The sequence below is a fragment of the Vipera berus genome, assembly GCF_964194415.1.
Source record: "Vipera berus genome assembly, chromosome: 3".
Taxonomy (NCBI): Eukaryota; Metazoa; Chordata; class Lepidosauria; order Squamata; family Viperidae; genus Vipera; species Vipera berus.
This window is the reverse complement of record NC_138204.1, coordinates 55,627,134-55,649,013: the sequence shown is the minus strand read 5'-3', so window position 1 is coordinate 55,649,013 and position 21,880 is coordinate 55,627,134. Positions and strand designations below refer to the sequence as shown.

Below are 21,880 nucleotides of genomic sequence, written 5' to 3'. Positions count from 1 at the left end.
CGACGTTTGGGGAGGTTTGGGGAGGCGCCCAAACCTCCCCAAACGTCGGCAGGTCTGCGCGGAGGAACGGAGACCTGGGTAGGTTTGGGGAGGTGCCCAAACCTCCCCAAACGTCGGCAGGAGGAACGGAGACCTGCCGACGTTTGGGTAGGTTTGGGGAGGCGCCCAAACCTCCCCAAACGTCGGCAGGTCTGCACGGAGGAACGGAGACCTGCCGACGTTTGGGGAGGCGCCCAAACCTCCCCAAACGTCGGCAGGTCTGCGCGGAGGAACGGAGACCTGGGGAGGTTTGGGGAGGCGCACAAACCTCCCCAAACGTCGGCAGGAGGAACGGAGACCTGCCGACGTTTGGGGAGGTGCGCGCGCACCTCCCCAAACTTCGGCAGGTCTCCGGACGGCGGCGGCTTGGGAGAGGTGTGCGCGATCCTGGAAGCACCGAAGCCTCGGCCGCGCGCAAGTCCTCGGTAAGCTCCGGGCAGTCACTTGCTTCGCGTCTCCTGAGGGAAGGGGGGGCAACTGGAGCGGGCGTGTTTCCTCGCCTGCTGGGCACCGCGATTTGCCCGGGGAACGCGCGGGCCCCGAATGGCAGCGTGGAGCGAGGAAGCGGACAGCCAGGGCTTCCCCGAGAGCCGCGGCCACACAGGGTATTCCTGTGTATTCAGGCTTGCAAAATGGCGGATCGAGCCTCTGCTGGCGGCGGAGGCTTGCAGAACGGCGGATCGGCTTATACTCGAGTCAACAACTTTTCCCAGTTTTTGGGGGTGAAATTGGGGGTCTCGGCTTATACTCGAGTCGGCTTATACTCAAGTATATACGGTAATAGGTTACTCACACATAGTTGGAGAACTACTCAAATTCTTTTATTTAATTAAAACACTTAGAGCTTGGTACAGATGCATTTCTCTTCAAACAATCATGTAGTGTATATAGATTTGCAAAGCTTGGATTAATTGCAGAGCTTGGATTAATTGAGTTTATCAAAAATATACAGAATATACAGCCTCATGCTACATAACTAAGCTCCATTTCATGTTCAATAAACTAAATTATTAATGTATCTTAAATAGAAAACTATCTTTAGATATGTTTACTCCAAAATTATTTTATTAAAATAAATTTGATAAAAATAAAAAAATCTGATTTAAATAAAAACAATCTGTTTTTTTATTTATTTATTTTTAATCATAGATCATTATCCACCCTGGTACACAGAGTGTTGAACCATGTTCTTCTTGATTTGCATGTATGAGTTCTATGTATTCAACTTTAACAATACAAGGTACTTTTAACTTTAAATCACTGTGTCCTCTTAGAAAATGGACTTCATGATATTCAATGAATCAGGGAGTCACACAAAAGCATTACAGGTTATATATTAGGAATTAAAATGCAGGGGAAAATGAACTTCCAAAATGATTTTAAAATCATTAAAATGAGAATGGGTATTCACTGATTTAAAAGAAAATAGGAAGTCCATGTACATTAGTATAATCAAAATATATAAGGAAATAGAACATACATAGTAAAAAGTCAATGAATTTACGAGTCTAACCCTAAAACAAAAAGAGGAAAGCAAAGAAATAAAGTCCACTTATCAGTGTTCAAAACAATGATTTTATCCTTGGCTGTGCTTGATCATTTTAACTAGGACTGGGAAATGCTTAGATGTATAATATAAAGATGGAAGAAAAATGAGGTTAAAGAGGACAAGGATTTCTTCTTTATTCAGGAGGCATCTCAATGCTTAAGACAAGTAAGAAAATAATTTCAGTTTACGGATGAGCCGGAACATTTTTGGAGATGAAGATTTTGAACAGTATCATGATATAACTGGTTAGAGCAAGGGTAGGCAACCTTGGCTCTTTTATGACTCGTGGACTTCAACTCCCAGAATTCCTGAGCCAGCTATGCTGGCTCAGGAATTCTGGGAGTTGAAGTCCACGAGTCATAAAAGAGCCAAAGTTGCCTACCCCTGGGTTAGAGGTTACAGTAGATCCGAAAGTTCAGGAGCAAAACAACAACAACAGGAAGAGGGATAATGGCACAAAGTGAACAGTCTCAGATGGAAAAAGTACTTACAGCCTAGGGACTTTCTTTACCAAGTCAGGTCTGATATGCTATGGGATGACTAAACAGCAGTATTCAGTCAGTATTAACTTCTTTACCCTATCATGATCCATAAATGTCAATGACTTTAGCATGATTTCTTCACAAAAATGTGATCAAGAGGAACTGACAGCAGTATCTGAATGCTTGACTATTTCTGATGGTAGGATTCAACCTTCCATAACAAGAGAAAAGATGCAATGAGCTTGCTTTGTATACTTCCAGGTGTAGACTGATGTTATCTAGTCAGGTAATGAAACATCTGCAAGCAAACAATCAAACTCAAGAAGCAACGAGGATTCCACAATTCAGCTCTCTGAGTTACATATATTTATTCTCCTCTTTTGGAACTTCCAAGTTTCCAAACGTGGAAGAGAATGTAGGAGTCTGTTCACATACATTCATCAACAACTTGTTCCCATGCTACAGCGGCTGGTCCAAGATAGAAAAGGCTGAAAAAAGATTTTAATAAGCAGTTATAATATGCAAATCTTATCCAGAAATGTAAGGGTGGATGCTAAATAAAGTAGTCCACAGACATACATCTTTATTACCTAATCAAGCCACAAAGACTTCAGCCATCCTGTTTTTGCAAGTTAGTATTCTTCTGCATGGTTGCTTCAGTTCTTTATCTTAAAAAAGCTTTAGCTACTTAAATATATTGTTGATAGCCACACTTAATCACTTCCAATTCAGAAATATTAGTAAGCAAATGTCATCCATCTTAATAAAACTGTTTGCATGCAAACAGTTTAGGAAGATAAAGTATAAGGAAGTAGAATGAGATAAAGGAGCTCTTTTCTTTAAAAGCTACCCTGTGTTGGTCACTTTTGAGCCTTTTCAAATAAACTATCACTGTTAGTGAAGTACTGGAAAAACCAATGAGTGAAAGAAATGCAAAGAATAATTTGTTTAAGTACAGAAAGCTAGAGCTGTATTTAAAGATGTGTTATATTTTCCCTCCAGATGCAAATTTTGAACACAGCTGCTTGCAACATCCTAGAAGTAACAAGTTACAAGGGTCACTTTATTCTGCCAGTTAAAACTCTGGCTGTCCTCCAGCAAAACTGGATGATGAAAAGCTGAAGACTGTCAGAACATTTCACATGGCTATCAAGAAGACCCCAGATGTGAAGCTCAAAGGAAAAGAGAATCCAGAAATGACAAACTATTAAGAAAAAACAAACCAGCTTGTTTACTGGGAGCACAAAATCACAACAATGTAAAGTGAAGACCTTACACCTTTCAAGGAAGAAATGCCCATCTGGCATTGGCGTGTATACACATATACTGATAGTTAATACTTTCAATAAGAGGTCATGCACACTCCAATAGCTGTAAGAGAAATTGTAACGCTTCCCGATTAGAAAAGCTGCTGCTGTAATCTCTTGAAATGATGCTATTTATTAGAGGTTTCCATTTGCTGGAATTAATTAGGTGTACATTTCTGTATGCTAGAGAAGCTATTAGTTATAAGACTGAAAGATACATGCAAGGGATAACCATATAAATCCCAGATTCATCAGTGCAAGTGTCAGATGACAGGACAGGTCCCCTTCCTGAAAACATATCCCTGGTTTTTCACTGAAGAAACACTGTTCCTCTCAAATGTCAATGTGTCAAGTATAAGTAATTGAGCATATCCTCTATTGGTTAACACCTCCATTTACTATTTTTGTTCTTCCATCAGACAAGGTGATTTCTGATTCCTGCCAGCCCCCCCCCCCAATTCTTTCCAAAGGCTTGGAAATTGTGTTTGAGATAATCTGAAACTCACCTGGCATGGAAACAGAGCTGTGGCAGGTCATCCTTGGCTAAGGGAAGCCTCCAAACCTCAAACACAAAGCCTAATAAAGGGACTAAAATAATGCAATAGCCTCCCTGGTAAGAATTAATTTTCAGTTCCTCATTTTCAGAGTTGTATTTTTTTTGCTGTGTTTGGGATTTTAGTAAGAAATAGATTCCAGGAACCTGGTAAAAGCATTTTTTTCTTCTTTGACAACTGAAATTAACATTAAATGAAATCTGAAAGCTGTTTTCCATTGCACAGTCAAAAGCTGATAGAAGGGGAAAAACAGAGGTTACATAAAAGAAGAAGCAGACAGAGAAAATGTAGAACACAGGTGTCAAACTCGCCACCTCACGTGACGTGACGTGTCACAACTCTTTTTGTATTGCTGGCAATGGGGGGGGCACGGCTTCAGTATGATGAAACTGGGCCACGGGTCAGCAGTTTGACATCCCTGATGTAGAACAATAATTCTGAATCACTTCCAAATATAGAACCTATAATACCATTATGGTTACCTTTACAAAAACAATGAGAAGAAATTCAGAAAATAAATAAATGGAAAATTATTCAAATTAGCATATGTGCATTAAAAAGGCAGACCTCACTTCTATTTTTATTAGCATCAGCAAGTCCATGCCAATTTCATAGAAATGTTTGACTTATATGTTTTTTACAGCAGGGAAATCTGGACACCCCCTGCATTCACATACTGAAAAGTGACTATTTTTAAGATTACTGAATAAATCTAACTGGAGGAAAACCCCTATCTGTTCATTTTTAGTATAAAATCCTAAAAGGCATTTCAATCATCTAAAAAGCTTCACTTTGGGACCAGCTGTCTACTTATCCAGAAGCTGGAGCATCAGCAGCTGTAGAAAAATTGCTGCTGCAACAATTAACAGATTTTGAAGTGAGGAACCCAAGTTTCTGTGTTTTCAGATACATACAGCACAAATGATCTCTCTCTCTCTCTCTCTCTCTCTCTCTCTCTATATATATATATATATATATATATATATATATATATATATATATATATATATATATATATATATATATATATATATATATATATATATATATATATATAATGTCTTGCTGCATTATTAATTACAAAGCCCAGGTCAATTATAACTCTAATCTATACTATCACCTTAGAACAGAGGCATACAAAACATTTAGGAGATCTTAATTGGGTCTGACATTCCTATGGTACTTTTCTATTACTTCAGAGCAGTAGGAGAAAAGGCTCTGTATAAACTGAGGAGACGGGTTATGCTCATAATTATACCTTCTCAGCTACAAGGAAATTACCTGAATGCAATTTAAAAATATAAATGAAAAAAGTCATCAATAAGTCTTTCTCCTGACTCCACTTTTTGAGTAACCGTTTTAATGCTATTCACCAGCATTCAATTTCTCCACAAAATCAATAGGGATAACTACATGGTGTTCAAGAGATTTTCTGTTGCATACACATGCCCATACAGTATCGGCACTTTACATTTAAATACTTTAATTTCTACCTGTTGCACTGACTTCAGGGAAAAATGAAATTGCCAATATTCAGGAGTACAATCAGTTGTAACTGATCTATTTGACCAATTTGCTCTGAACAGTATCCCCTTGTTATCATGAGTACCAGTAAGGAGGTAGAAGACAACATTCATAATTTAGAGTCATTGTTCAAGTCGAAATCCATCCATCACATGCAACAAAGCCATTCATTAATTTGTATGCAATTAGAAGCAAGTATGCAAGATATTCCAGGTAAAGTATGTATGACATGGAATTAACAAAGAGATTATAAAATGTAACCATGTATTTTTATACAGTGAACAATGAAGTTATTATACATGCAACATATTTTCTACCACTCCTTCACCACAAGGACAAAATCTAGGTGATGGCTCTTGACTGTTTCCTAAAGTAATGCTTTTGAGAGTGAATTAAAATGTGCTAACTATTACCATTAGATTTGGGATTAGTTATCTGATTTAGATAATTTACTGCTCTAAAATAAAGAAAATATCTCTGGGAAAACAAATCAAATTGCTTTCTATATCCAACACCTATTTTAAAAACATAAATCCATCACATTTTGGTAATGCAATATCTGTAATTCATTTTACAGTAGCCATAATTATATAATTTGTGGAACTGATCTTCTCCAAGTTGGTTCAAAATTATCAACAAGTATTAAGGTCCCAGACCCACAGGGTAAAATCTTAACCAATCTAAAAATATACACAGGCAAATGCAAATATAAAATCCACTCTAATCATACTTGCCTCACAGTGAAGGACTGCACTAGGGACATTTTGCACTACTGTAAAAATAGTCCTTAAAAATGTAGCTCTTACACCCTCAGAAGAGTTATAGAGTCCCAGATTGGCCCAAATAAAACATGTAAATGAAAAATAGCAGCTGATCTAAATAGTGGCCCTCTAGAATGATCACAGGGCAGTAGCAGATTTGGGGTTATTTTGAACAGTGCAATCCTGAGAGACTCAATCTGATATCCATCCAGCTAAGCAGGCAGTTTAGGACATTTAGCAAACACCAGGATCTTTAATTTCAGAATAATTTCTCTCTAATGTTTCATCTTGACAATAGTCAGCTAAAGTGCACAGAGCTCATTTTAAACCTAGGCAGGTCTAGAATTTACAATCTCCTGCTTTTGAGCCTGCATTTACTGCATTTGGTGAAAAAATATATACCAAAAGTCGGATTCACATTATGTGCTGTCTTCATTGATTTCAGGCTTGTGTTTGAATGTATTCCTAGATCAAGGGATTGATGCAAATTTTAAAATGTCATTATAGATAGATGCTTGCTCCTGCTGCTAAGTAAATTTATAAAAAATCGAGATTAAACATTCATTGCTGTATCCAGGGAGATTACAACAGAGAAATCACTATTCACAGAGGGATTAAGCAGGATTGCATCCTTCACCCTTATGATAGAATTTGTATATTAACTCTATAATGATTAGGTTAAAGAGCCTTGCAAACCACCCTCTAAAGCTAACCAATAAACACACTGTGAACCTTTTGTGCATGGATGATAGAGATTCGTTCCATTACTAAACAATTCTCACCACAAGGATATACCTCCTTATATTAAGTCTACATTTCAGTTCTTTTCATTACATCCCATTGGTCCTTATATTGCTCTTAGTTTCTGCTTCCTCTTTACTTGATAGCTTGGCAAGTTGAATGTACCCAGTTCCAGTAACTGTTCTTCATAAGATTTGGTTTCCAAATCCTTTTTATCTTGGTAATGCTTATCTGAGTCTACTACAGCAGAAGTCCCCAACCTTTTGTGCCCCAGGGACCGGTTCCATGGAGAAAGGTTTTTCCACAGACTGGAGAGTACGTGGTTTTGTGTGCTGCCTGCATACCGCAGATGGAGCTTTGCTTGTTTGTTGGGACTGGTTGCTGGCATGCTGCGCCCCAGTACTGTTCCACGGACCGGGAGTTGGGGGCCCCTGTACTACAGCTCCTTTATATCCATTTAAACTGCAATGCCCAGAACTGGAGACATATTCCAAGTATAATCTATCTAGCATAGAGTGCAAAGTATTATTTTTCAAGATCTGGTATACAGGTAAGACTGCATTAGTCTTTCTAGCTGCTCCATGATATTGCCTGTTCAGGTTCATCTAGTCAACAGTCAGTACTCCTCAGTCCATGTCAGTAAGCAGAACTCTCCAATCCTGTACCTTGTGATTTTTCCTAATTAGATGTCATTATATTTGTTGTAATGAATATCATAAAATATTATCATCCAGTTTGTATTAGTGGAACAATTAAACCACAACAATAAATAAATTCTTAGTGATTGGCATGGCTCTAGGCTAAAATTCCACAACATCTTCTAGGACTGAGCTATCACATGAAATTATGGCCATTATAAAGATCTATAAATTAGTGCAATCCCCATCTTCTCTCAGATCCTGTCAATAGCCTCAAAGCATTCCCTACTCTTAGGGGTACATGCAGATTATTCATAGTTATTCAAACACTGAGTGGTAATTTATCTCTATATACAATTGTATGTGTAGGTACATATGTGCAAGTATACAGTTGGTATATGTATTCATATGCCATTCAGTGCAGAAAGTAGTAGGCTTTAAGAACAGATGTATTACTACCTAAACCCAATTACTTCCATGAATCGGGATCCAAATGTGCTTATAACCAATTTCCTAAACACATAGTACAATATATAATTACCATTCAAAAGAAAAAGGGTTACTAAAATGTCTAAAGATTTCTATATTGTAGCTAACAAGTAAAAAACCATTTTTTTTCTTTCTCTTCTGTCAAAGTTCGCGAATCCTAAGTGAGAGCATATGGGTGCACAGAAAAAAATTAAATAAAAGAGAAGAATATTCTGCATGTGAAAACTTTATAACATTACAAGAAAAGAAATCATATTAACATTACAAAATATGTAATCAAGACTTGTCCTAGTGTCTATTGATACTGAGCTAAAATCTGGTAGTGGAAGACAATGAAGAATTTCAGTACATTTATGGTAAGTTTATGATTTGTTTGCTAGCATCATACAAACTAAACATTGATGATTTAACCTTTACATTCTATCATCTGTAACTTTTATAAAACAATTTTACAATGATCCTAATCATAATATATTTCCATCAGGAAATTACTTACTATCTGCTTCTGTTGATGACATCAAGCAGCACAAAATTGCTGCTACCACAACAAATGTTGAGATGCTGAAGTTAGGCTTCATATTCCAAAGTAGAGAAAGTGGTCAATACATCCAGTGTCACACATGCAAATGTATTCCTGTAACCAAAGAAAAAAAGAAATTAATCACAGCTCAAAAAACTCCAATTTTTGAAAAAGCTAGGTGTTATTTCCCATTCCAATGAGAAGATACCTTGTTCCACAGAATTTATGTTAACTGTAAATGTCTATTTACTAGGCTTTATACTTCTTTATTTCACAACAAATACTAGAGTTCATAACCATTGGCTTTTGTAATCACTACAAACATTTTCAGATGATATGTTTTCTTTAGTATCCATGGTATCCATGCTACTTCTCATAGAGAATGGAGATATAGTATTTACGGATAGTTCTGGGGGATGGACAATGAAATTTTTAAATCAATAGGAACAATGATATGTAAAGAAATGACAGAGAATTACACTGAAACCAAAGCAAATGATATGCTGTTTAAAAGTATTACTCCGTACTATCATTTGTTCATAGAGAAAAGTATATGGTTTTCTCCTACACAATAAATGGTTTTGAGAGGATTGAAAATGAATGAAATAATACAGGGAAGAATACAATGTCTTACCCATGAGACTGAGCTCTGGAAAATCATTTTATTTCTCCTATTAATTATTTGAAAGATGAAAGAGGGTTTAATCATAGATCACTAGATCATATATACCTTTGTAAAATATGGTTCTTGCATATATGGCCAATTAGCTCTCCACTAGGAATGTCTATGTTTAGATAATAATAATCAAATATTGCAGAGATGACAATTGGATCTTTAATGGTAACTATTCAGTACATCTAAAATATACTTTTCATATTTTATGACACTCCCAGAAAATAAATTCAGCCAGATTTATGATTTTCTTTCAGCATCAAGATGGTGATAACATCTACTAAAAAACAACTAATGAACTGCATCTTACCTACATGTCATTTCTTAGTTCTGCTCTCTCAAACACCATTTATTGCTTTCTATGTGAGCTCTAGGAGTATGTATTTTATTCAACTTAATTTAGAGATCTATCAACTACAGTTTTAAAAGCAGATTAAATTTTACCCTCCACAAATTAGTCAGTGGAGCTAAGATTGAAGACTATTATGCATGCCTCACTGGCACTTTCTTCCTTGTTCTAAATTTAATTTAATATAGCTTTCAAAAGATCCTGCCTTAATCAATCAAAGTTTTTTAAACACACGGTAAGTTCTGAACATTAGACAAACTATACTTTTTCTCCACTTTTGGCTAAAAATTCCCATTTTGTTGTTTATTTTTTAAATTAAAACTGCATTCCCATTTATATAACTTTTGGGGAGCCCCACACCAAAGGTAGAATGGATCCCTTGCCATTCAGCATCAGCAATAATGGGCTAGATGGATTGCTGGCTAAAGCAGTCTATTAAGTAAAATATTTTCTAAAAGCACAGTCTGGTAAGTTCCAAAAGTGAAATGTCCCAGCAACATCTAAAATGTCAAACTCAAATGGAATTATATATCCTATCTCAGTGTCACATTTTCATTCTGCTTTCAACTGTTCTGGATTACTGATTATGCAAAATATATACAAATTAAAAATATAGCATCTGTCAGAATTAACTCTCCTAATGTATTAAGGGAACTACTAGTTAAAAAAATATTCACTAACAAAGGAAAAAATACACACAGGTTTGTTTGAAATTCTACCAACTCTTTGCTAAAGGAAGAAAAAACTTTTGGACAGATTGGAGAACTTCAGAATCATTTAAAAAAACAACTCACAAATATAAAAATGGAAGAAATGTGTAGAAACTATTGGTTATTCAAACAAAGCATGAAAAATAGAATTTACTATTTACACCCTGAATTACATAAATGTGACAGCATATACAATGTTGAATGAATTATTAGATTGTTGTTGTTGTTGTTAGCTGCGAAGTCGTATCTGACCCATCACGACCCCACGGACAACGTTCCTCCAGGCCTTCCTGTCCTCTACCATCTTCTGGAGTCCATTTAAGCTCACGCCTACTGCTTCAGTGACTCCATCCAGCCACCTCATTCTTTGTTGTCCCTTTCTTCTATTGCCCTCAATCTTTCCCAGCATTAGGCTCTTCTCCAGTGAGTCCTTCCTTCTCATTAGGTGGCCAAAGTATTTGAGTTTCAACTTCAGGATCTGGCCTTCTAAAGAGCAGTCAGGGTTGATCTCCCCTAGGGCTGACCGGTTTGATTGCCTTGCAGTCCAAAGGACTCACAGGAGTCTTCTCCAGCACCATAGTTCAAAGGCCTCAATTCTTTGGCACTCAGCCTTTCTTATAGTCCAACTTTCACTGCCATACATTGCAACTGGGAAGACCATAGCCTTGACTATACGCACTTTTGTTGACAGGGTGATGTCTCTGCTTTTTAGTGTGCTGTTTAGATTTGCCATGGCTTTCCTCCCCAGGAGCAAGCGTCTTTTAATTTCTTGGCTACAGTCTCCATCTGCAGTGATCTTGGAACCCAGGAAAACAAAATCTGTCACTACCTCCATTTCTTCCCCATCTATTTGCCAGGAATTGAGAGGGCCGGATGCCATGATCTTGGTTTTCTTAAGGTTAAGTTTCAACCCAACTTTTGCACTCTCCTTCTTCACCCGCAACAAGAGGCTCTTTAGTTCTTCTTCACTTTCTGCCATTAGAGTGGTATCATCTGCATATCTTAGGTTGTTGATATTTCTCCCGGCAATCTTAATTCCAACTTTTGATTCATCTAGCCCTGCCTTTCTCATGATGTGCTCTGCATGTAAGTTAAATAGGCAGGGCGACAGTATACAGCCTTGCCGGACTCCTTTCCCAATTTTGAACCAATCAGTGGTTCCGTGTCCAGTTTTCACTGTTGGTTCTTGACCTGCATATAGGTTTCTCAAGAGACAAATGAGATGGTCTGGTACTCCCATCTCTTTAAGAACTTGCCACAGTTTGTTATGATCCACACAATCAAAGGCCTTAGCATAGTCAATGAAGCAGAAGCAGATGTTTTTCTGGAACTCCCTAGCTTTCTCCATGATCCAGCGTATGTTGGCAATTTGATCTCTAGTTTCTCTGCCTCTTTGAAATCCTGCCTTTACTTCTGGTAGTTCTCGATCAACATACTGCTGGAGTCTAGCTTGTAGGATTTTAAGCACAACTTTACTAACATGTGAAATGAGTGCAATGGTGCAATAGTTTGAAAATTCTCTGGCACTGCCTTTCTTTGGAATTGGAATGTAAACTGATCTTTTCCAATCCTGTGGCCACTGTTGAATTTTCCAAATTTGCTGGCAAATTGAGTGTAGCACTTTTACTTCATCTTTTAAGTTTTTGAATAGCTCAGCTGAAATACTGTCACCTCCACTAGCTTTGTTGTTGCTCAGTTTTTCTAAGGCCCACTTCACCTCACATTCTAGGATGTCTGGCTCAAGGTCAGTGACCACCTCATTGTGGTTATCAAGGATGTTAAGCTCATTCTTGTATAGTTCTTTTGTGTAATTTTGCCACCTCTTCTTAATCTCTTCTGCCTCTGTTAGGTCCCTGCCATTTTGGTCCTTTATCATGCCCATTTTTGCATGAAATGTTCCCTTCATCTCTCCAATTTTCTTGAAGAGATCTCTGTCCTCCCTATTCTATTGTTTTCTTCTATTTCTTTGCACTGTTCATTTAAGAAGGCATTCTTATCTCTTCTAGCTATTCTCTGGAATTCTGCATTCAATTGGGTGTATCTTTCTTTTTCTCCCTTGCTTTTCGCTTCCCTCCTTTCCTCAGCTATTTGAAAAGCTTCCTCAGACAGCCATTTTGCTTTCTTGCATTTCTTTTTCTTTGGGATGGTTTTAGTTGCTACCTCTTCTACAATGTTGCGAACCTCTGATTTGTCACCTCTACTGTATATTCAACAGGGATATGATTTAATTCATACCTGAGTAGCCTAGTGCTTTTCCCTACTTTCTTCAGTTTAAGCCTAAACTTTGCAACGAGAAGCTCATGGTCTGAGCCATAGTGAGCTCCTGGTCTTGTTTTTACTGACTGTATAGAAGACAGGAAGGCCTGGAGGAACAATGTCCATGGGGTCGCGATGGGTCGGACAGGACTTTGCAACTAACAACAACAATGGAGCTTCTCCATCTTTGGCTGCAGAGCACATAGTTAATCTGATTTCTGTGTTGACCGTTTGGTGATGTCCATGTGTAGAGCCGTCTCTTGGGTTGTTGGAAAAGAGTGTTTGCTGTGACCATCATATTCTCTTGACAAAATTCTATCAGCCTGTGCCCTGCTTCATTTTGTACTTCAAGGCCAAACTTGCCTGTTATTCTGGTTATCTTTTGGCTTCCTACTTTAGCATTCCAATCCCCCATGATGATAAGGACATCATTTTTTAGTGTTAGTTCTATACAGTAAGGTGCTGTAGGGCTTCATAGAACTGGTCAATTTCATCATCTTCAGCACCGGTGGTTGGGGCATAGACTTGGACTACTGTGATATTGAATGGTTTGCCTTGGATTCGAACTGAGATCATTCTGTCATTTGGGGGATTGTATCCCAGTATTGCTTTACCTACTCTTTTATTGACTATGAAGGCTACTTCATTTCTTCTGAGGGATTCTTACCCGCAGTAGTATACCTGATGGTATACTACTGATGGTATACTACTGATGGTATCCTGTCCATTTTAGTTCACTGATTCCTAAGATGTCGATGTTCAGTTTTGTCATCTCTTTTTTGACCACGTCCAGCTTGCCTTGATCTTACATTCCAGGTTCCTATGGAGAAAAAATCTTTACAGCATCGGACTTTCCTTTCACCACCAGATACATCCACAGCTGAGCATCCTTTCGGCTTTGGCCCAGTCGCTTCATTCTTTCTGGCGCTACTCGTACTAGCCCTCTGCTGTTCCCCAGTAGCATATTGGACACCTTCCGACCTGAGGGGCTCATCTTCCAGCATCACATCGTTTTGCCTTTTGGTACTGTCCATAGGGTTTTCATGGCAAAGATACTGGAGTGGGTTGCCATTTCCTTCTCCAGTGGATCACGTTTTGTCAGAACTCTTTGCTCTGACCTGTCTGTCTTGGGTGGCCCTGCACGGCATAGCTCATAGCTTCACTGAATTAGAACAAGCCCCTTCGCCACGACAAGGCAGTAATCCATGAAGGGGGAATTATTAGATAGTGTTTGCTTAATAATTAATCTTATGAGAATCTCTAAAAACAGCCTTCCATATCCTAGTGCTATTCGATTTTTCTATAAAATAATAACCTATCCAATTTGAGGATGATAGAAGTTATATTTAAAACTATGAGAAACAGCAGATTGAGAAAACTGTCTAATATGAAGTCTTGAGGTATCTTTTCAAATGGTCAAGCAAATAGATTACCCAACTGAGTAACAGGTAGAGAAGCTAATCAGAAAAAAATGGGAAGAACAGAGTATTTGCAAAAAGGTTAAAATACCTACTAGCTCTTATCTTGTACACACAGATGAATGAGATAGTTCAGCATGGCAATATGGGAGGAAAGAAAGCAGAAAGATTGTTTTAGATGATAAAATCAGAGGAAGATAGTAAAAAATTATGGCAATAGTGATATGTGTGCCATTTTATGTATCAAATACTTAAACCATTTCACAGTTTATTAGCTATATTATAGCTGTATTTGATACACAAATTAGGCCTGGGTATCTTTGAAGAATACATTCTATTCTATTCTATTCTATTCTATTCTATTCTATTCTATTCTATTCTATTCTATTCTATTCTATTCTATTCTATTCTATTCTATCCTATTCCATATCATACATCATATATCATATATAGTTTATCCATTCCATTATTATCAAATAATTTCTCTTCACCAAATCTCAAATACACATTATTAATCTTTTATACCTTGTTCTTGTTTTATTTGGAAACATATAGCATAATAAATAATGGAATAAGTAATTTCTAAGAAAGTGGTAGAATCAAAATTGCAAATCTCAGGAACTAGTCCAGAACTTTACCCAGGCACTCTCAATAAACTTATCACATATTCACTGACCATAGTTGCTGGAAAACTAATACAACAACAACATCTTAAGTGGGAATACAGCAATCCTGGCATGATTTTACTATTTATTTATTTATTTATTATTTGAATTTATATACCGCCCTATTCCCGAAGGACTCAGGGCGGTTCACAGGGCAAGTTAAAAACAATACGAAAGAGAGAATAAAATAAAATTAAATTAATACAGCCCACAATTAAGATAACATTAAACATTAAAATTTAAAATTAATTTAATTTGATTTAATTTAATTTAATTAATATAATTTAAAATCCCTCAGTCCAGGCCAGACAATTCAAACAACCAGGTTTTTAAGTCCCGGCGAAACGAGCGAAGGTCGGGGGCAGTCCGAAGTTCCATCGGCAGTTCGTTACAAAGGGCGGGCGCACTCACAGAGAACGCCCTCCCCCTGGGAATCACCCGCCGACAATCTCTAACCGGCGGAACCCTAAGGAGGCCCTCCCTGTGGGCACGCACAGGACGATGGGAAGCTGATGCTGGCAGCAGGTGCTCCCTAAGGTAATCCGGACCCATGCCATTTAGGGCTTTATAGGTCATCACCAGCAAACTACTACTAGAGACCAGAAACACTGAAACAAACATTAAATATATTAGAACCCTCCTTAAGAGCTTCTCAAATAAGTAATTCCAAGTAACTCTCCAAGCTATATCTGTAGATATTCTATTCTATTCAATTTAGGATAGAAGGCATAATTGATATATCTGTGAGGTTCATAAAATATACCACAAATAATTTAGAGATATGGTATCTGTGATACTGAGGCTCTCTTCAAGACTATTTAATCAAAACGCTATACAAAGTATCTTACTAAAAGTACTATTGTTCAGCAAGTATACTTGTTCATTAGCGAAAGAGTTGGAAAGGTCTTTTAAACAACTAAACCCTTGGGCTAAAAAGTATGCTCTCTTTGTGCATCTGAATCTTCTCATAATCAACAATGTACAATGGACATATGCACACACAAAAACTACAGGTTTCTCTTTGTCATCCAACTGTTCTGCATATCACGCCCCCTTAATTGAAATGCACTAAGTGCTTATAGGAGTAATCTGAAATCCCATAAGGCCTTGTTGATTGATTGGTACAAAATCACAGTTCTAGCAGAGAGAAGCAGCTTTGCTGTGGAACAATCCTTTAAAATGTCATAGAGCTGCCTCTCTCACCTTGATCCTACATGATGAATAATCAGTTAACATGTAAGCAATGAATGATGCTTCTCATGATAACTTTATTAGGCTTAATTCCTATTTTTCCTCTCATTCCATGGCATAATACTTCCTTCACCCTGATATTGATGCACTTAGAATTGTTACGGTGATAAGAACAGTAGCAATATGCTATGAGGTAGAAAGTTCAATCTTTATAGCATGTTTATATTTAGGAACATTTGAGCAACAACAATTCTTTGTTACTGTTTGTTCTGTCTTTGATAGGGAAAGAACCTTTCCGTATCTTTGAAAACGCTGAAGTATTCATGGGTTTAGTAACAATGGAGAGCCATGCACTGTGTTTCATGTCAGACTATGGTTAAAAAAATCGTTATGGTTATTACTTTATCTCTGAAGGCTAATGGAGTTAGGGGCACTTAATAGAAGTTCCCTAGAATGAAGTGGTGCCTCACTGACAGTTTAGAACATTGTAAATTGGCTCTCTATTAAAAACAACAACACTGAACTATTCAAATATTCTGTATAATAATACACAGACAACCAGGTGGATATAAAATTTGATAAAAGAAGTCAAAACTATATTAAATAAACATCATGGCCACTTAATTCTTTTTAATATATGTATTTAATAATAATAATAATAATAATAATAATAATAATAATAATAATAATAATAATAATAATAATAATAATAATAATAATAATAATAATAATTTAATTTCTATACCGCCCTTCTCCCGAAGGACTCAGGGCCGTGTACAAGGCAAATACAATAAAAATACAATATACAAAAGTTAAGAAGAAATTAAATAGTGCAGCCCAATAACAATAAAAATACAATTAATATTAATATTAAAATACCCCAAACCCATCAGACCAGGCCGGCTTGTTCAAATAAGTATGTTTTTAGATCATGTCGGAAGGAGCGAAGGTCGGGAGCCATCCGGAGCTCAACCGGTAAACGGTTCCAAAGGTCTGGCGTGCCCACAGAGAACGCCCTCCCCCTGGGGGCCGCCAGTCGACACTCTTTGACCGACGGCACCCTAAGGAGGCCCTCTCTGTGGGAGCGCACTGGACGAAGGGAAGTTGATGCCGGCAGCAGGTGCTCCCGTAAGTAATCCGGACCCATGCCATTTAGGGCTTTATAGGTCATTACCAGCACCTTGAATCTTACCTGGAGGGCAACCGGAAGCCAATGCAGCTCGCGGAGTAGAGGTGTTACATGGGAGTATCGGGAAACCCCCATCATCACTCGCGCGGCTGCATTCTGCACCAGCTGAAGCCTCCGAGTAGTCCTCAAGGGCAGCCCCATGTAGAGAGCATTGCAGTAGTCCAAACGGGAGGTCACGAGCACATGAGTGACTGTACGCAAGGCATCTCGGTCCAGATAGGGCCGCAACTGGCGCACCAGGCGAACCTAAGTTTTACAATATGTTTCCTGGTTTCTTAACATACAAACAAATGCTTGAAAAAGGTTTAAGAGGTATTGCAAAATGTACCAAATTTTCCTGCATCAGTCACAGCCTATAATAAATTAACATCTATTGTAACAATGCAGACCAATTTCGGGAAGCAATAAATCAAGCTTTAGAAATAATTAAACCAGTTTTTATTATCTAAGATCTGTTCACAAGGTTCTATTCACACAAAGAAAACTAAACTGCTGAAGATTCAAGATCGCTATTTTTGGCTTTGCATGCTGGACAATATTATAAAAAGAAATTAAGGTTTATTAATCACAGTGGATAAATTTGCACCTCATGAAGAATAAAAAGTAAATAATCCACATTATGGCTTTGTTATTAGTTGGTGCTCTCTCCCTTGTCTCTTGCAAAACACACACATGAATGGATAAAATAATTTAGTAAGTGGTTTAGCTATGACAATGCAATTTTTAATACAACTGCTACTACTTATCCCATCCTCCTGGAGAGATGCAAAATTATTTAAGTAATGGTTCAGGAAATAATTCTAACCGAGAATTAAGGTCTTGACTCATTCAGTCTTAATTGTTTTCTGAATATTACAGACTAGCAGATAGAAGCAGACGTTTCATGTAATGACTTATAAAGTTTCTACAATTTTCTGGCCCATATGCATAATCTATTTGAGTATAATTTTTAAAACATTCACAACTCAGGAGAGAATGGGCATCTTGAAAGATCCTCTTTCATAACTATGTTGCACTTTTCCAGCATGTCTTTAGTTCATTCTAACAATACAAAAGATTTATCCAAACAGGTAATACTGTATAATAACAGTGACAAGCATAAATCAGTTCATTCATTTTTATTGACCTGCAATTCTTCAGTCTATTATTTTTCTTGGTTATTGATTATAACTCTGGTTGAACAAATGAACAAAAACCTTGGGAGCAATAGTCAGTTATGTGATATACCAGTTTCTCTTGAACTGTATCAGTTGTTGTCTCTTAGACATTATTATTTCCTCTGCAACTTTCCTCTGTATTGTCATAGAAGCAAATAAAGAGCAGTATGTGCCCCAATCGAAAACTGAATCTTTTAAGAGAAAAAGTCAAGAGAGAACCATAATTGTTTTGAACAATACCAGAGAACCTCTGAGAGATGGTAGTTTCATTCATTTAAAAGTTGGGAAATGAAATCAACACAAAATCTCCACAGGCTTTAAGAAATAAGTCAGATAATGAAATTTTAGAACAAATACCCAAGACTCCTAAAGGATAGAACAGGTTCATAATTTCATATTTTCCTTAACATTCTAGTGTTTAAATAATTTAAGAGTGTGTTGCTATAGAAGACCTGTAACAAATGTTCCTGTTTCCTCTGTGACATATGGAGATGCAGGGCCAATGTATTTTGATTCAACTCAGTAGCCAAGCTATTTACCTGTGGCCATTACCTCTCCTTTCTCAGTCTGGGGGCCTGTGCAGAGAGTGGAAGGAAGACAGGGTTATTTGTCCTTGGACTGGACTTTTGCAGCAGACCCATAGCAAAGCAAAGAATCATGCCTCATTTCAGGAAGATTAGTTTCTTCCTCTTCTCTCTGGTTCTTCCGAGAAGCCAAAGCAGCACAAAACAAATACTGATAATTTATGCAAAATGCCTGCTTGAAGGAGAAAAATTGGGCATTTTTCACTCCTGTGCTTTTGGATTCTGCTAGAAATAAAAGTAGAAAAATAACTTCCCCTCACCCTTCCTATATTATTCATGGAAGTACTTCTACCAATTGTCACCAATGTCCATTGCATGGTGACATACTTCTCTCTTATCTCATGGAATATCTCTCTCTCTCTCTCTCTCTCTCTCTCTCTCTCTCTCTCTCTCTCTCTCTCTCTCTCTCTCTCTCTCTCTCTCTCTCTCTCTGTGTGTGTGTCTGTGTGTCTCTCTGTGTGTGTTATCTGGTTCCCTTTTTCCCATGGGGCTTTGCAGAAGGCAGCAACAAAAGGACTTTGCAAAATAAGGGTTTTCTCCCACAAAGTACTTTTATGGAATTTCAATTAACCCATGGGAATAGAATTATAAAAGTAAAAAAAACAGCAACAAGAATACAGATAATATACAAAAAGCACATTTTGAAAGACTCTGTACATAGTTATATACTATTAGTCTTATGATTTATATCCTGCCCCAATTCAGCAAATAATAGGTGGCTCCCATTCTTATATGTACTACAAGTGAAATAAGATGTACATAAAAAAGGTTCCTTTTTCCCCCAAGTCATCTGAGATGAAAGCGAAACTATCTACAAAACACAAAACCTGAGTATAGCTTTAAAAAGCATGCCATCTCAATTATAGCTCACAATTTTTAATATCTACTTCAGCAAAGGAATTGTTCATTATTAACAGTGATTAGAGATAAATTTAGATTATAAGAGAAGATCAACCTCAATGAGTTATGCACCTTACAAAAGAAAGTAGCCTTTTATAGTGAAGATTTCTGGAGATGGTAAATGGAAAGACCTCTCGTAAGGGGGGGCTTTCCATCTGCTTTCCAGGAATGTCAGTGATTTGCTATTGATCTTACTCACTTTCTTTTCAGACTGCTGTTTTTAACTGACCTTGCAAGATATCTAAAGGGAATGCAGAATGTTCAGTCCTCTGAAAAGGCCTTCAGTAAAATAAAATATTTACTGAATCTGCTACCTGATTTTTCAATCCATCCAGGCATTAAAGTGCTGAAATGTACAGACCAAGTCCTTATGATCAGATTCAATACACACACCCATTATACATCACTTAGCAAGAAAGCCATAATATTTCTGTTGGTTGCCAAAACTTACATTTCTAAAGGCAAAAAGCTTTATGGAAGGAGGGAAAGGCCAACAAAGTGAATATAATGCTGAGAGAGATACCTAGCAAATGTTACATTTCAGCCTGTTTATGACTCAAAGTAATGTAAAAATAATAATAATCAGACATCACAAATACATCGCTTCCAGCAACAGAAAATAATCAATTCCCCAACATATATACACACCTCACCCTGCCCAATTTGTGCATATAGTACTATAGGGTACTATAGTACTACCTTTACATCTGTGTTACTTGCAGTTCTCAACCTTTAAGGTTAATTAAACATGAAGCATTTTTCTGCCATTTCAACCATTTCCTCCCAGTTTGGAATCAGGCTGCTATATTAAATGGGAATTTAGCAACACTGTCACTGACAGTGCTTTCAATTCAACCTTCAAATGACACTTTTGTTCATACAACGGGTGCTAAAGGCAATGCTATGCCTAGGCTCAATATGCTATACAGCGTCACAGAAAATTTATTTTTTCTAAATTGCCTTTTAGTGTGTGTGTGTGTGTGTGTGTGAGACAGAGGGGGCGGGGAGGGAGGGAAGGGAAGGGAGAGATTTTCAGGAAGCTAACAGAACTAAAATTCCAATCTTAATGTTTCCTTAAACTCCCCAATTCACAATTAAATTCACCAAAAGCAACTATGCATATGTGAAGAGATATAAAAAGTAGCAGAGACTTAATATTGGTGTTTGTTTAGAGTAATATTAATAATTTGGAACAGAAAGTATATTAAGATTCCATAAGGAAAAGGTAATAATTACTACAAAGCTTCTTATATTGTCAAGCTATTCATTAGATCTCTTTCATTTCAGTCTCTGTGGCTTTTAATAGTGCATGTTAATCAGAAGTTACTATAGGCATATTTTAACAATCTTGTGAATTAACATTTCAAACCGCAAAGCTTTTTTTAATATTTTAATTATTGCTTATTAGCTGCAACCAATCAACATATTACTACTCCCTTGTAATAATTCACCATAACCCCTGCAATAGACTTCGTTTTAAAGTGGATTAACTACTATTTCATTCATTAAAAAATATGAGTAAAAATTATAAAGTAATAAATCCAAAATCCATACAAGGTTTCTATATACTAACTCAAAAGTTTCTAAATTGTATGTAAACATTCAATCTCCAAAATGAAAAAATCTAAACCTGACAAATTGATAAATGTCCTGTATGCATACATGTTATGAATGGATTTTGTTTTTGTTTTAAATTTTAGTAATGAATGTAATGTTTTTGTTACAGTCATTGACCATAATTATAAACAAATGCATTAAAAATAAATTAAAAACAGAAAGAGAAAATATAACAATTGGTGGTGCCTAATTTTACAGGCAGTTATAACAATAGTTAGCTGTATTCAATAGTTAACTGAATTATTCTCATCTGATAACAAAAATACATAAAAATAAAACTACAGCTGAGGAAAGGAAAAGAAATATATAAAGAAATCTGTCCCCTTTCCTCACAACAATGTATAAACTAATGTAACAACTTATCTTCTCTTAAAACAGAACAAAAAACTCTTCATATCATATTTATAAACAGATCCTTGCAACCTAATTAATCAATCCTGGCCAGCAAAGTCTATTAGGAGTAGCCAGAAATAACAACATATCTATTTTAACCTTGATCAAAAAAGCCACTTTATATTGCTTCCTTTTACTTTTAACTATTTTGATAATTAATTCCCTCATATAATA

General features: G+C 36.9%; 1 protein-coding gene across 4 annotated transcripts in view; it reads right to left on the bottom strand.

The window, feature by feature from the left end:
* The window catches only part of PTPRF (protein tyrosine phosphatase receptor type F), a 528,476-nt gene that overhangs the window by 321,607 nt on the left and 184,989 nt on the right, over nucleotides 1–21,880 (bottom strand). For all 4 annotated transcript variants that reach the window (XM_081322272.1, XM_081322271.1, XM_081322273.1 and 1 more), the window contains one exon: nucleotides 8,581–8,718. In XM_081322272.1, the coding sequence (XP_081178398.1) occupies nucleotides 8,581–8,662 (82 nt within the window). In that variant the 5' untranslated portion in view covers nucleotides 8,663–8,718. The remainder of the gene's footprint in view (nucleotides 1–8,580; nucleotides 8,719–21,880) is intronic.